At 36.8% G+C, this 16,448-nt stretch overlaps 1 protein-coding gene across 11 annotated transcripts in view; it reads left to right on the forward strand.

Annotated features, from left to right (window-relative positions):
* The window catches only part of PCLO (piccolo presynaptic cytomatrix protein), a 315,212-nt gene that overhangs the window by 15,051 nt on the left and 283,713 nt on the right, over window positions 1-16,448 (forward strand). For all 11 annotated transcript variants that reach the window (XM_068189563.1, XM_068189562.1, XM_068189566.1 and 8 more), the window contains exon 3: window positions 3,707-5,098. In XM_068189563.1, the coding sequence (XP_068045664.1) occupies window positions 3,707-5,098 (1,392 nt within the window). The remainder of the gene's footprint in view (window positions 1-3,706; window positions 5,099-16,448) is intronic.

The raw sequence follows: 16,448 nt of genomic DNA on the forward strand, positions 1-16,448 counted from the left end.
TTGCTGACAGCTTTCCTGTTGCTTTTGATGGGTCTGTGTTGTTAGAACAAATCTCAACCATTTTTGAAGAAATGAATAGACACTGGATTGCCTTCAACAGTGTTGGCTTTGTTTGGGATAGGGAGAAGGACTGAACTATAGTTGCTATTTGTTACTGGTGTCAGCTGTTAGTTTGCCTTTCTTTATGCATTCATAATCTATGGAATGTAGTGTTATAATTTTCTTCAAAGTATTTATCCATGGATGTTGTTATTATAATACCGAATAAATTCACTTGGTGCTTCAAACTAGAAGAGTAGATGCTAAGGTTGATGAATATATAAAATAAATGTTAATTACTTTTTTGTTGTTCTGAGGGCATATAGTTTCTACAGCAGTTAGAAAACAAAGCAGCAATTTTCTTTCCTCAGGAGTTGAAATCTGAAATGCTGCATGAAATCTGTCAAGCTTACTGTCCTAGTTATGGCACTTATTGGCATGGGTCTCAGAATGTAGAAAATCACTTACAGATTTCTTATAGAAATAAGACCCAGCTTCCACCCCTATATACTGGTGTAAAAACCAGACATCTTGGGTTTCTCAGCATCTAAGAGGAATCTCCGTCACAGACAGGAGCAGTGAACGCTCAAAAGCTCCTCTGGAAACTTTTGCTTTTTAATCCCACATAATGATATTAGAAATGTGGAGAAAGAAACTAGGAGGTCACAGAACTTCTGTCCAGGAACACCTTTAAGGCTAGAGAAGTGTTTGTATTTTAGGTATTTGCAGCAGCACTAAGTTTTACTTAATCTGTAATAGTGTGTGAGAGAATCTGTATTTAATGGAAGCCCATTCCTGTCAAAATTTATGGAAAATCTCTGTAATTCTTGTAGAACAAACAGGGAAGTGTTTGATAGAAAACTGTATCACATAGCACATTTCATTTTGAACTCCTGCTGTTCCAGTCACAGGACTATAGTTTGTGCAGTTTTGTATTTGTTTGAAGATGTGTGTAGCCCATAATTACTTGAGCGTTTTGTCACTTAATTCCTCCCACTAAAATGCATGGGAGAAATGTTATGTTTAAACCAGAAAGTTGTAAAAAACAATACAGTGAAGTTAAACTTTGTACATTTTCCATTTTTAAGTTCAACTCTAGGAGTTGCAAATTTGGTTTTGGAGGCTTCAGTTTCATACCAAGAATGCACATATGTGTATATAATTTTTTAAAATAATAATAAGGAAAAAATTAGTGGTTGAGGGATAAGATTTTGTTTTCTGCTCAAGGTTGTTTTGAAATCTGTAGCATAAAAATAATGGTTGTTTGGACTCCAAGTAGGGAGCAGAATCAGACTGGACAAGCTGGAGGTTGCAGACCAACCTAAATGCATATAAATGCAATTGGAATCTGGACACCTGAAATGTAAGAATTATTAAAACTACTCATTTTATTGCCCCACCAACTCAACAGCTACTTCATTTGAGGCCTTGAAGGTGTCATAGTAACTTAAATTTAGATTTCCTGGAAGCTGAATGAGACCAGGTAGGCATCTGTTACTGCCTTGGTGCAAAAAGGAGCAGAAGCAGTGAATCCCTATGGGAAGCATGTTTTCCAAATATCTGTAGGAATCCTTTGGATACGGGGAAAAGCCATTCCTTGCTTAGGTCCATTAAAAAACTCCTCACGGGATCTTGTCTTTCTCCACTGTAGAGCACAGCCTACCTCCCTAATATAAGAAATCTTAGTTACTTTGCCAAAGCCAGACAACTGTGACAGCTTGGTCTTTGATTACACTTAAGCCCTAGAAAACCCGTAAGGATTCATCCAGAAATTGTATTAGTATGTATCTAATTAAATTATGTTACTAATATCTAAAATCAGGTAAGAGAAGTGATCATTAAGCAAACAAAATGCGAGTTAGGCTAAAGGTAATCCTTGCTCAAGTCCTCTGTACAGGTCTGAACTTAATTCCTTTCATAATTCAAAACAGAGTTTAAACTTGTGTTCCAGTTTTTTTTCAGTTGTTTTCACTTCTTAACAGTCATTTGTTATATGGTTTGCAAGTAGAACAGAGAATTGTTTAAACAATCTAAAAAAATGGCACTGAAAATGGAAGATAAGTGCAGCCTTATTATGAATGGAACTTTACAGCTGAGGCCAAAATTTGTCATCTCTTTGTGAAGCTGTTAGTAATAGTGAACTTATATTCCAGAGTGTGTGTATATACCATGTTTATCAGAATAATTGAAATAGCTGTGTTTTAGGGAGCTGCATCCAACTCTTAATTTTTTCTGCTGCAAAAATACAAGACTGGCAAGGCACACCAAAGTAATGAATTCATTGCTTCAGTCCATGATATCAGAGCTCCTTTCTTCCAGTGAGCTCCGATATTACACAGACAAAATCCTACTTTGCACGTCGTGCCTCTAGATTTGTTCCGTGGTGTATAGTAAGAGATTTCATGGCATCACAGAATCATTTATGTTGTAAAAGAGACCGTTGAGATCTGAGTGAGAAACAGCATCCGGGAATCTTCACCCTTAAGGGAAAAGAGACTTAAGTTGTGTATTCTCCTACTTGCTGTCCTCTCTGTTGCAGTGGTGCATGGAAGTGCTGTAGCTGGCACCCTGAGTTTCACACAAGACTAAAGAATAGGAGAAGAGCTAAAGGTCACCTGCTTAAATATCTGCTTGCAGGTGGAGGCCCATGAGACTCTGTACCATATTGAATGGCATTTTTGCTGCCTATAATGTTTCTGCTAATGATGGGACGTGTGGAAAGTAGCACGTGACCACATGTTTTAGGCAATTTGATCCTTTCTCAGATGGTGATGCTGGGCTTTTCTGTCTTATCAGAAATATGGTTTCCCTCTCATGTAATACTGCTTGGGAATGATAAAAAAAATGTTTTAAAGTTGTGAGGTACTATAATTGATGAGAAACATGAGTAAATATATTATTTGCATTATTCCTTCTCCTCTGTGTGACAAGAGGGGCCTGTTATATACAGTAATTACCCTAGAAATTTCTAATAAAAAAGGAGTTTTGGGAAACCTAATTATGGCTCTTGAAATACCATCAGGGCTCAGGCAAAGCTAGTCACTGATTTTAGATGAACTTGCCCCCTAAAACTGGTGGTAATTCATAAGTCTGTGTTTTACCATTTACACACCTCTATGGCTAATTCATTGGATACATATGTACTGCCAATACCTGTGCTCTGTAATTTAAACCATTACCAAAAGCATAAGCTGCATTAAGAGCTTGATAGATGTATGCTTAAAAATAATTATGCATTTACGGTGTTTTAATAATTCTGATTATTGTTTTCTGTCAGCAGACTTGATGTGTTAAGCTCTTTTAGCAGTATTTGTCATTATTCTGGCAAATTATTGCTGTAAATGAATTACTGGGTCCCATGAAATTCCAATGCATTTTTTTCATTCTGCTGGGTTTTTATCCTCCAGTATTCAGCTGTGTGTTAACTGAATGTGAAGCCATTAGAATTAAGGGCTCAGTGATAGCTTGACTCACAGTGATGTGGAGAAGAATGAAAATAATCAGCTGTTCATGTTAATTGCAAAACATTATTAATAATATTTCTCCATTTTTGTGCAGAAGTTTAAAATATTGGAGCAAGTCCTATATTAGAATAACTCATTATTATATTCATTTTATTAACTTTGTCTTATCTTAATTATAATTACCTTTTTTTTTATTTTTCCAGATCAGTGAATGGCTCTGTTTAAACTGCCAGATGCAAAGAACGTTAGGAGGTGACCTAGCACCAGGTCATGGTCCTGGGTCACAGCCACTTGCACCCAAACAGAAGACACCCATTCCACCTTCAACAGCTAAACCATCTCCCCAGGCACAGGCTGTTCAAAAGAAAGATGCAACTCCAAAACCTGATCCTTCACAGTCAGCAGATTCGAAAAAACCTCCTCCACAAAAAAAGCAAACACCCTTGCCAGGGTCTCCTCCTGTAAAATCAAAACAACCCCGTGCAGAACCCACTGAGATCTCCCAGCAAATAGATGCCACTCCAAAATCTGATCAGGTCAAGCCAACGCAGGCTGAAGATAAGCAAAAACAAACCAGTGTACAGAAGCCTACAGCAGACACTGTATCTACCTCTGTAGCGCCAGAGCAGAAGCAGGATTTGGCAGGCCCCAGACCACCAACTCAACAGAAAGTGACAGACTCCCCAAAGCCTGAGCTTGCAAAGCCATCCCAGGACACACATCCAGCCGGGGATAAACCAGATTCCAAACCTGTTCCACAAGTGTCCCGGCAGAAGTCAGATCCCAAGCTTGCATCTCAGCCTGGGGCTCGACCAGATGCTAAAGCTCAAAAGCCTGTTGAGCCACCACAAACAAAAGATGATCCTAAAAAGTTACCAACAAAACCAGCCCCAAAGCCTGATACAAAACCAGCTCCTAAGGGCCCACAAGCTGGGGCAGGACCCAAGCCAGTGCCGGCACAGCTGGCACCTCAGCCCCAGCCACCTCAGAAAACTCCAGAGCAATCAAGGCGTTTCAGCCTTAACCTGGGAGGCATCACTGACGCCCCTAAGCCTCAGCCTACAACACCACAAGAAACAGTTACTGGGAAACTCTTTGGATTTGGAGCTTCATTCTTCAGCCAGGCTTCAAATTTAATTTCCACAGCAGGTCAGACAGGGTCTCAGCCATCGGCCCCCCCTCCGCCTGCCCCTGCAGCGAAGCAGCCCCAGCCTCCACCACAGCCTCAAGCAGCCCCCAAAGAGGCTGCTCAGGCTCAGCCTCTTCCAAAAGCTGTTCCTGTAAAGAAAGAAGCCAAGCCTCTTACAACTGAAAAATCAGAGCCATCGAAAGTGGATAGTGTTTTAACTAAAGGATCTGATTTAGAAAAGAAACCTGGTTTGGCTAAAGATAGCAAGCCTCAGGGTGCTGAAGCTAAGAAAGCAGATGGGCTGTCGGAACCAGAGAAAGCTAGCCAACCTGAAATGTCTTGTCCTCTTTGTAAAACTGGACTAAATATTGGTTCTAAGGATCCCCCCAACTTTAATACCTGTACTGAGTGCAAGAAAGTTGTGTGCAATCTCTGTGGATTTAACCCAATGCCGCACATAGCTGAGGTAAGGTGATGGAGCCTTTATTTACCCTGTATTCCTACTTACAGGTTCCCTGTGCTGTGGAGACATAAATAGCTGGTTTTTAGCTATTGAATTGTAAAGAAATTTTATTGAGCATTTCATCATCTGATGTCTTTTAAAATTAAGTTTTTTTGTTATGTGAAACTTTGTCACTTGTTGGATAGTACTGATGAATTTTTGGCATATTAAGGAGGTCTGGTAGAGGTGGTTGCTAGGGCTTTGAGACACGAGCAGATGTGGTTATGAACTCCTTTGAAACTGGTGCTACTATGACACAGCCAACTACTATACTTTCAGTCTGTTATAAGCTTTTTCTTATACTTCAGCGTTGTCTCCTAATGTGTGCTTCTTTCAACAGTGCCTCTGATTAAAAAAACTATTGAATGAAGAAATGTGTTAATCCTTAGTTATTGCACTTCCCTCCTGTTAATATATTCCTAAATTTATTCCATTAATCTCATTCTGGCTCTGGAGTCTTTGCATATGCTGATGCATTCATTAGGAAGGTTGAAGTTTGAGCGATACCTGTATGGTGAAAGATGGAATTTTTTGGCAAGAACAATACAAGACTCACAAAGTTACTTCATTCATTAAAGACTGTCACTTTGAAAGTGCTTTTTCTATGATTGCTTGAGACAGCTATTCATATTTAAAAGAATTACACAACTTATTTTCAACAGTTTCCTCACATTGTGTGTTTTTATCTGCTTCCTTTCTCCAGGTAATTTTTTTTTTGACAAGGGGATTGGAAACTTTATAGTAGCTTAATGGAAAGGTGGAGGCACATCTTATTTGGCCTATGAATTTGACAAGTTGAATTCAACAGAAGCGGACCAGCTAAAAATACTTGTGAGCAGTTGAAATGTTTAAGTTGGTCTGTGCAGCACATGAGGACTGTGGCAGTTGGTGTTCTGCCTTTGAAATCTGAATGAATAAATGACAAATGATAGCCAGGGTTAAATGATATCACATCTCTGTCTTAAGGTGAGAATAAATGTTGGAAGAAATAGAATATTGCAGGGAAAATATTGCTTATGATGTTTGCATATGCCTTTGTGTATTATTTTCTGGAATATACCATCAGTTGAGAGGTCTTTTTCCTAATATAATAAGCACATTTTATCCAACACATGAGTATGTTGTCTAATGTATTTGTGGTCATTTATGTCAGAAAGAAATGTCTGAAAATGCAGGACGAAGAAGAAGAAGAAGATTGATGAGGGATTAAAAATTGGGATTCAGTTGATTTTTAACATTGTTTATTCACTGAATAGCATCATACACACTCGCTCCATCATTATCCAACTCTGGGTATACACACACACTTTACATGGATTTAATTGTGAAAAATGCTTATGATTTTCTCCAGGGGCTCTCTAGTATGTGTACTCAGAGTACCATGGAAACAAGATGTGTCAGTTCTGGTGAAACATTGCTCAAATGACAGCTTCTCAAGTCCCAGTGCATGACTTGTCTTCTTCAGCGTTGGCTTAGTTGTGATGGTGTGGGACTGCCTTGTGGTGTGCAGACATGTTACCTTGATTTCTTCTGGTTAAGATGAAAAGGCTGAGACTCTGTTTCTGTTTTTCCATCACTGTTTTTTTTTAGAAGATTCCCTCTGTTTCTGCTCTTTAGAATATCCAGAGTTTGAAATATGAATGATTTTCCTTAGTCTGACTTTCTTATGCCTTTCTCTTTTGGCTCCTGCTTGCACATTCTTCTTCCTTGTACTACACATTTCCACCTCTGTCCACATTTCTGTCTTGCCTTCTTTTTTCCACTTAGTTATTTTTACTAGAAAGTGGCAGTGTACTTTACCTTCACAACAGGAGGTGATTTGCTTGGCTGAGAGCATCCTGACTTTCCTTTCCATAAAGATTGGATAGACAGAACAGGGAGCTCATAGTTTCATCTCCCAATGTGCTGTGTAAATAATGTATTTATGGTCAGATAGCAATTCTGTTCCTGGATGCACAGTATATAGTATATACCTTTTACATGACAGAACCATGATGATGAGCAAATAGTTTATGCTCACTTGTGTACTCTTTTTATCCACCAGATTCTTCTAATGTGTTCAGTACTGTCTTGGAGGTTTTATTTGCTTGTCTCTTTTGAAGTTAGGAAAGAGAAATAAAAATGCTTTTTAAAATCAGTCTTTCTAGTGGTTTTCTGCCTAATTCTTTTATTCCTATACTGTGCATTCAGATAAAAAATGTAATTCCAGAAGCTATGTGCTGTCTTGGCCCAGAAGTGATTTTGGATGAACAAACATACTCCATCTTAAACAGAATCTTAGTTTTTCTTTGGGCCTGCAGCTGTATCACAGTTATTCTGACAGTTGCTTATGTGTTGCCTACATTTTGTTCCCCCAGTAATGGCTGAAAATGAGTGGAGTTTTATTGACTGAGTGCTGGCTGAACCTTGTTGCCAACAAAGCTTGTGTTAGGCTACATGATAAGGATCAGTCCAATGGAACAGGGAAACCAGTGTTTCATTGTCAAATGCAGAGTAGCATCTAAACCCCATGGGCACTTCTACCTTAAGATCTCTCAGCAGGGAATTTTTTCCAGCCAATGTGCTGCTGTACAGCAGAAAGGGCTGAGAGTAGTATTTTTAAGGGAAGAAAGTGCTTTCTTACAGTGGCAGTTGTTTGTTCTTGCCTGTATGTGACAGAAATAACTATCAAAAAAGTCTTTAAGCTGCTGCAAACAGTCAGTCCTCTAATAGCCCCTCTACTGCAGAAAATATAACTAGATTCCTACCTAGTCAAAATCAACAATATGCTATTTACTTCAGTGAAATTGTTTTGATTTGTGCAAGCAGAGAATTAGGCCAGAATACATTTTCTTAAAATGAGCTGATTGTTCTTTTTCTCCCTGATTTGTTGCTACAACAGTCAAACAGTTATTTACTTAAATGGTAATTTATCCATGATGCAAACAGCCACAAATGATTAAATAAATGACACTTGATAGATTTCAGAGACCCACAGGACCAGACCATGGGAGCCCTGGTGCATTAGCCGACTCCTTATTCTTCCATTTGCTCAATGGGGAGGAGAACTGTTTACCAGCTCTGTAATTAGCTTTCCAGCTCAGGTAGTTGGAAGCAGCTCTATTTTTAGTAACAAAGCACAAGATCACAACTGCTGAAGCCAGAAATGAAATGTGTGGCAACGACCATTTTGTGAATGTAAAACTCAGTGAACTGTTCAGAATATTGAGCATGAGCGGAGATGGTTGTCTAAAATGTAATTAGATATGTTGAGGTCAGGAATATAGAACCTGTGATAAATTAATGCAGTAATAAAATGTAAAAAAAAAGATGGATTAAAAGCTAAACTAAGGGAAAATAAGATAATCCAGATTTTTAGATTCTATGTGGGCAATATGAAGGATAACATCTTAATAGAATCATATTATGAACAGAAAGAGCTGAAAATGTGAAGTGTGTATATGTGACCGTGATAATGGATTTAATCTAACAGAACCACCAAGAGAGCAACAGAAGCACTTTTTAGTCTACTGATAGCTCTAAAATTACCTGGAAAGGCAATGGGAAGTAAAGAATGCTCCATGTCTGAAATAAATTACAGGGGCTACAGAAAGGACAGAAAAGTTTTGAATGATGGTGAAGGACAGGGAAAAATTGGGAAGGGCAGAAGAGACATCATATCTTTGACTTGGATTTGTTGTTTGAAAAAGATCTGTTAGATATATGATCAGAATACATAATATAAACAATTTTAGAGTTGTATTTGTTAATATGTTTATTACAGCACATGTAGTCTGTATGAAATTGTTTTGCATTGGTGGATATGATGACAGGAATCTATAAAGCTTGATGGTTTCTGTCCAATCTATATTCTTATATACCTTTCTTTTTATAAATAGTTGCATAACGTGCCAATAGAATTTAAGTTTTTATGATAACTCATTTTACCACTCCTACTTATTAGACTTCACTAAATAATTTTTTCTTGTTCCCACAGACTATGGAGAGAAGGAAAAGAAAAAATATAACTTTTTTTTTAAAGTAAGCACCGTGCCATCATTAAACTCCATATCATAACCAGGTGAAAAAATGGTACCTTGCTCTTCCAGTATGAACTTCTAGAAGTAGCAGTAAATAGCATTTTGAAACTGATAAAAGCCTCTCTGGAGATGGAGTGATTTTTGGTGGCGTGGTGTCATGTACCTGGATATATCTTGGGTTTTTCTACCTCTTCCCAAAATGCTGCAGAAAGGGTACTGGAACACCTGAATGAGCACCCAGTGTAAATAATTCTGCTAGATTCTGTTTTTCTAAGACTTCACTGATATTTTAAATGGACTGAGCAAGTGTGCCCTTATACTCAAGCTTCAAAAGTAGGCTTTAAAAAAAATTAAAAAAAAAACCCCAAACCCAAAGTAAGTGAATCAAACCCTGCTATTAAATGCCCAAATATGCCTTGGACTTCTTAAAACAGTGTGCAGCAACATTAAAAAGTAATAATCCATGTATTATTCTAATGAAAATCCCTGAAATAGTGTACTGCACTATTTCATCTGTGTCGTCTGAGGTGACACTCATTGCCTATCTTTAATTAATTAACAGCTCTGTACTGTCATGTATTTCCTGCTTGAAAAAGCTCAGACTGCTCTGCAAACTGGCAGGTTTAGCTCCTATAAGAAACTCCTATCTTCTCTCTTATGTTTGGTGATGAGTTGTTTTGGAAACAGATGGTGTCTGGGAAACACAGTGAAGAAGAATTTGCACTAAAGAGACAAAGAGAAAAACAATCACTCCTTTCAGTTGCATAATTTATCTTCTCTGCTTCTTCCCTCTCCCCTTAAAGAACCTTTTAAAATTTTGATTGTAAGAAAGTGAATGCTATTACTGTTTAATAAAGTAACTAAATAATACAGAACATAATAGGCTAACACAATGTACTCCCTAACATTTATGGAAATTTTATCCATTAAATGATAATTCTTTATAATTGAGAAAATATTAAAACTACTGCTAATTATTACTTTGAAAGATAAAATCTGGCATTGAAAAACTGAGTGCATGTTAGATGATAAAAGCCCCACTGTATTTCTTGACTGTTAGAATGACATTAATCTCACTCGTAATTAGGTATCTTACTTTTCTTTTTAGCTTATTCAATATGCATGACAGACAAAAATATTGACATGGAAATATTTTTCTTAGCAGAATGACTCACCTTTTCCATTTTTCCTATAAAGCACATATATTGTGTATATAGAGAAGGGCTAATATGTAATGACTCTTTGATGGATAATTTAGTCAAAATTGAACACAGATAAATATTTTTTTAAAAAATTAATGCCTGAATTCAATTTTATATAAGATTGAAGAGCTCAAGCTTCTTCAACAAAGTTAGATTTTGGTGTTTCACATTTGCAGAGGTATTTAAATACTTAAAGACAGACAGATACTTGCAAGGATGTTAGGAGCTCATGTCCTTCTCTGATGCCTCAGCTAAACCTGTTCCAAAAACCCAGCTTTGACCTGATGATTTTACAGAGGCCTGAACTTGTGTCTTCTGCACATGGCTTGAGCTGTTCCTTTTGAGCAGTGTCCAGCTTCTTTTTAAACCCCTTTGGAGTCCAGACATGGAAACCTCTTGTGGGGTCTGATTTTGGTGTGTCTTTGAGAATAGTTCAACCAGAGGCAGTACTGCTTGGCATTAAGCATAACAGCTACAGCTACTTCAATACTTAATTACAATAATAAAGCTTGCTCATGGTCAGGTGTGATGTGGTGGTGGTTTGCCAGGTTTCTTTATTCTTCAGTGGTATTAATATGCAAAATACAGACCTGCAAATAGACGTGTGACTTCAGGACGCTCATCCTCATCTCAGGCCTGTTGCCACCATGGTACAGCCAAGTTTCTTGTCTCCCAGTTTCCTCCAAGACCCCACGATTCTGCACGCAAGTTTCAAAGTGAACCACTGCATCCAGATAATAACCTATTCAGTAGATGTCCTGTGATGGTTTTGTTTGAATTCCCCATCACTGTAGAGGGAAATGAAAACTCCGTTACTTTTTCACAACTTTCTCTGAACAGGTGTCTTGCATTCAGTAGGGCTGCTTGGTCCAGAGCAAGTTATGCACTTCTGCAGTTTCATTTTTTGGCAGTCAGGTTTTGATGGTTATTTCTGAGTGTGATCTTGGGACTATATTTGAAAGCAAAGCATCTGAGATCTCTGTGGTTATTAGTCAAGGCATGAGTTACAAGATTGCATTCTTGTTGATTTTCCTTTTGAGTATTTATGACCATAAAATTAGGTTTTGTTTTTTCCCCCCGAAATTAAATTCAAGGAGTGAAAATTGGTCTCATTGCTCAAAGTAATAGTGTGACCTTTGGAAGGACTATTACCATGATTAATTGCCTGCTATTTATTTCCTTTATTCTAGTCTTGAAAAGTTTCCAAATTACCTCTCTGAACAACGAACTGCTTTGAAACCAACAATGACATATAGACATAAAGCCATCTAAGGCCAGATGGTTTTTATTAATGCTGGAAATGGCCAATGATGGTGTGAAATCCAAAGGGATGTCTACAGCAGCACTGCTGCTGGCACATACGGCTCCTTGTCTATCTGTCTGTTTTTCATCCACTTGGAATTCATTTGCAATGAGTTCTTTACTTCTATACATTTATTCCATTTTAGATGCCTTTAGATAAAATGCTTAGGTGAATGATTAATGCAGAGCTTTCAATGCTAATTTTTGTGTGTGGTTTATTTTTCTCCTGTGCAGGTAGTTTATAGACTAGTGTATTAGAGACAGTCAAGCTGGCGTCACAAATGTAAAACAGATTATCAGGAAAATTACTGACCTGGCCTTGAGCCAGGTGATTTTGTTCTCTGTTACTTCATTAGAAATTTGGTTGGTGTCCCATTATTGAATGAGCAAGAAGTTTCTTGAAAGCTAAGCTGGTATCAACCTTTTGAATTTCTCTACTCAACTTTATAATGGTAATTTAAAGAGAATATATTTATTGAGATATACGTATTTCATGTTTTTCTTTTCCATTACAGCATAATACATTTTTGTTCATGCTTTATTGAGAAACAAAAATGCTTACTTTTGGAGACTAATTGTTGCTCTAAGTTTTAGTTAATGTCACTATAAGACCCAGTGATCCACTTCCAGATTTTCTTAAGCAAACAGGCAAAATCTATATGTTAAGTGCCTTATTTTTTTGAGTTTTTTGGTGCTCAGCTAAGACATTATATGCTATCTGATCACTCTGACACTGTCATAAGTTGTGTGACCATAAAAATATAAAGCATTTAGCTTTTTGTAAGAACCCTCACGTAGTTTGGGTGTTCTGATAGATTCCCTAATAGAGGGAAGCTTCGAATGAAATTTTTTTTAATATTGCAGGAATATGAAGAGCTGATGCTCTTCCAAGGAACAAATGCTGTAATAGCATTTTGAATAATATCAGAGGATTTTATGTATCAGAAACCAGGATATTTTTCCCTAAATATTTGTCACTGTGATTAATTGTAGTAGGACTGATAGATGTTGTAGTATTTAATAAAGTTCTGAGAAGATAATACGCTGTCAGTTGAAATATTTGCATACATTTTGTGGTCTAATTTCTTGAAGAACAAGGCTATTTATGTTAAAGAAGTTAAGTTCCAATTCCTGCATATGTTAAAAATTTCATGTCATGTTTCTTCTGACCAAAATCTGAATGTTGTCTCACCACAACAGACTATTAGTAAAGAAAGGTCAACACTTCAGCCAAAGAAATTCTATAAAATCCCTTGTTTGCCACTACTGTGAGGTGATTTTAGACTTAATGGGATAGCATGAGCATAAGCAAAGTAATTTTGCAACTAATTTTAACTATTTGCAAAAAGTGTGGCCAGCTGTAAAAATAAAAATTCAGATGTAAAGGAAAAGATTAATTGAGCAAGAAGGGACATTTACCTGATTTCTGTATGTATTCTACACATTAATGTTTCTCCATAAGTAATGAAAAGATTGTGCCGTTTACAGAGACAGTAGTCATTAATTTTTTTTTTTATTTTGCTGAAATACATATAGTTCAGTGGACCAGAATGAGAACAAATGTGACTTTAGATTGAATGTTATTTATCTATTAAATTGATTTCTGCAGTATTACAAAGAGTAAGGATGGAGGCTGAGGGGAACCTAAGCCATTATATAGTAGTGGAAAGGCGATTAGATTCATGCCAGTAAGCTGCTGGAGATGCTGTCTAGCAGCATTTGAAACAGGAGGTCACAGACTGATGTTGAAGAGGGGGATTAGCTGCTGCTGAACTATTCTGGCTGAATTTTGCACAACATGCTGTTGAACTGAGGGGAAAGGGAGAAAAATATATATTTTTGCATCACTAGAAAAAAAATGTAAGAGCCGGTAGGTTGACCAGAACACTCACTGAGAAGAATTATGAGGTGTATCAGTTTTCCATCTGTGTTTTGGAGGTTACTGAAATTACTCAGACAGTGAGGTAACTTAGGCTTCTAAGGACAAGGCTGAAAGACCATCTGGTGGTCTTCTGTTTTTGGTATTTCTAGGTTAGTAAATTTCTTTGTTGTTGTTGGGGTTTATTTTTGTTTTTCCTCTTTTTTTTTTTCCTTAGCAAACAGCCTTCACATTGGAAAGGGTCCAACTGTCATGTACAGAGATTAGAAACTGTACATATGAAATCTTATCCTTATGCATATTATTTTAATGCCATGTATTTACTTTTTCCGTTACTTTTTGTAGTTACCTTAATAACTGTGCTAAAGACTGCAGATGTATTTATAATATTTTAATTTTTTGTAGGGATTTCTGACCACTTTCCTGGCATCCAAAAGGAGTATACTGTTGTGATTTTTTTTGTTTGGTTTTGTAATGGCATTCTCATAATTGCTGAAGATGTTGACATAACTCTGATCCTCATCATTATTTGTCAATACAAATATCTTCCTAAACCATCTTCCTTTCCATACATGCTGAAAGAGTTGTTTGTATTTCAAATTGTTATTTTCTTCTATTAACTATGGGTCTCCTTTGTCTTATCATCGTTTACATTATTGATTTTCATTTTTTAAGTGTCTCTTTTTGCCCGAGGCAGTGGAGGAGAAAAAAATGCAGGGTTAATGGTCTAACTTCAATATTTAGTAACTGGTGTTCCAGGTGCGGAACTCTTGTTGTTGCATCTTGAGTCAGTATATGCATTTTGTAAAGTGTAAGGCTTTAAAAACATCCTGTAATTTACAGAGCTTTGAAGCATGCTGGAATGAAAATTTATTCAGTAATGATCTATTTTCTGAACCTCCATGCATGTCAAAACAGTTAATCCCTATGTTCCAATAAGATTTATTAGGTGTTTCATGCTCTCTAAATTTTGTTTGGATGACTTGTCCATATAGAATTAATAATTCTGAACAAGCACATGATCTATATTTCTTGGTCTTAACTTGCTATTCAAAAATAAGTAGTCCTTTTTCTTTTAGGTCTAGGGATATGATATCAGAAATGTCTTATCACTAGAATGAAATTATACTAGAGCAGATAATATAAATACATAATTAGTAGCAAACAATTATTGATATATTATAACAGGAATCAGGGTGAAATGTTTGGATCTTCATCAGCAGGCAGGATATAATTTTCAGAGCATGTCAAGGAAAATTGACTCTAATTTTGTTTCTGAGTCTGAAGCTATTATAGTGATTGCATTTCTTGGATGGCTTTTTCCCCTCAGTTTGCTTTATTCCAGTTCACATCTTCTGTCCTTATAACTTGGATTAATTCTGTGTGCATTGCAGGGTATTAATATCCCTTTTAATTAGTTTCCTATTGCCTACATAGACTGTATAAACAGTAAGTTCATAGTCTGCGAGAAATCATTGAACAATGCATTGAAAAGCATTTAGTTCCTTTCAGTACTAAAGTTTGTTTATCTGTAGTAGAAAACAGGAGAAACCAAGGTGTCCTTGCAATGGCAATTCAGTTTCCTCTGCACAAGTTCCTCTCTTTATGCATTGGAATCTTATTTATGCAACTCAGTAGATTGACACTGTTTTAAGAAGGTCATACTTTGAATTTTTAAGTGCAAAATAAAATAGGGTCAGGTGCAAGTTAGAAGCTAGTCATTCCCCTAGCACACCTTCTAGGTAAGTCCAGATAACGAAAGTGTATTTCCTTTCAGTTAAATTCCTTATATCTCCTAAATGTACCAAATCAGAAGGCAGTTCTTCAGCATGGAAGAATATGGCAGATGGAATTATTTCTATGCAAGTATTAAAAAGAAGGCCTCTACATTATCTCTGTCATGATTTAGTTTTGGGCTTCAGTCCCTATGCTGTCTATTATTAGCATCGTAAAGCATAATGGAAATATTTAGGGATTCAAATGCACAGATTCATGCTGGATTTCACTTCCTTATCTATCTGCAGATGGTGTGTATATTTTTGCATATTGGATTTTATAGTGGTTAGAATACATTTGATGGGGTAAATGTAGGGGAATGCAAAGATTCATTGCAAGTGATTCATTCAAAGACCTATATGTATCTTTTGTGAGCTGTTTGGTTTCCAGTGAAGACTCTGAATCATTATTTTAGTTTGTCGCTACTTCTTTTTAACTTTGATGAAACCTTTTTCCTTGTTCAGTCAAAAAGGCTGAGAGTCTGATCTATTAAATGCTTGGATGCTTGATGTTGAAGGGTTTATCTATACATGAGCAGAATAAAATCAAGTAAGATCTTGTAGTGCATAGAAAGAGAATACAGGAGGTCCATTTTTCGAAGGATTTTCATTTGGACCCCATATGAGCACTCCAGTGTAATTCTAAGTGAGGCAAGTGAAAGCAGTATATGTTTGAATTATGCACAACATGCAAATATAAAGACTGAAAATCACTGAAGTTCAGTCACAGGAATGGATTTCAATGATCAGTTACAAGTTGATCAATTCAATTAATCAGGTATTTTTCCCCCTGGTCTCAGTGGAGTTTAAAAGCTATGAAGTTCCCAAACTCAATTCTTGAGGACAGGCTTTCCTCACACTATCCAGTTTTTAAAATTTCTTCACACAGGAAGCTACTAAAAGGGAAAGATGAGTCTGTAAGTACTGTATGGAGGGTGCTCACCAGGAGAATTGCCTTAATTTTTGCAGTGGCTTTCGTTGTTCATCACAGGTGGAAAATTTATGGAACCAACAGCTTGCAAACTAGACAGAAGTGTTTAGTTATGGAGTGTGTATGAATGGAAAGCAAAGGCACAGCACAAGTAACTTCTCCATTTGTTGTTTCATGAGAATGAGGTGCCCTTTGCCTGTGCTGCA

This window comes from Anomalospiza imberbis, chromosome 5 (genome assembly GCF_031753505.1).
Source record: "Anomalospiza imberbis isolate Cuckoo-Finch-1a 21T00152 chromosome 5, ASM3175350v1, whole genome shotgun sequence".
Taxonomy (NCBI): domain Eukaryota; kingdom Metazoa; phylum Chordata; class Aves; order Passeriformes; family Viduidae; genus Anomalospiza; species Anomalospiza imberbis.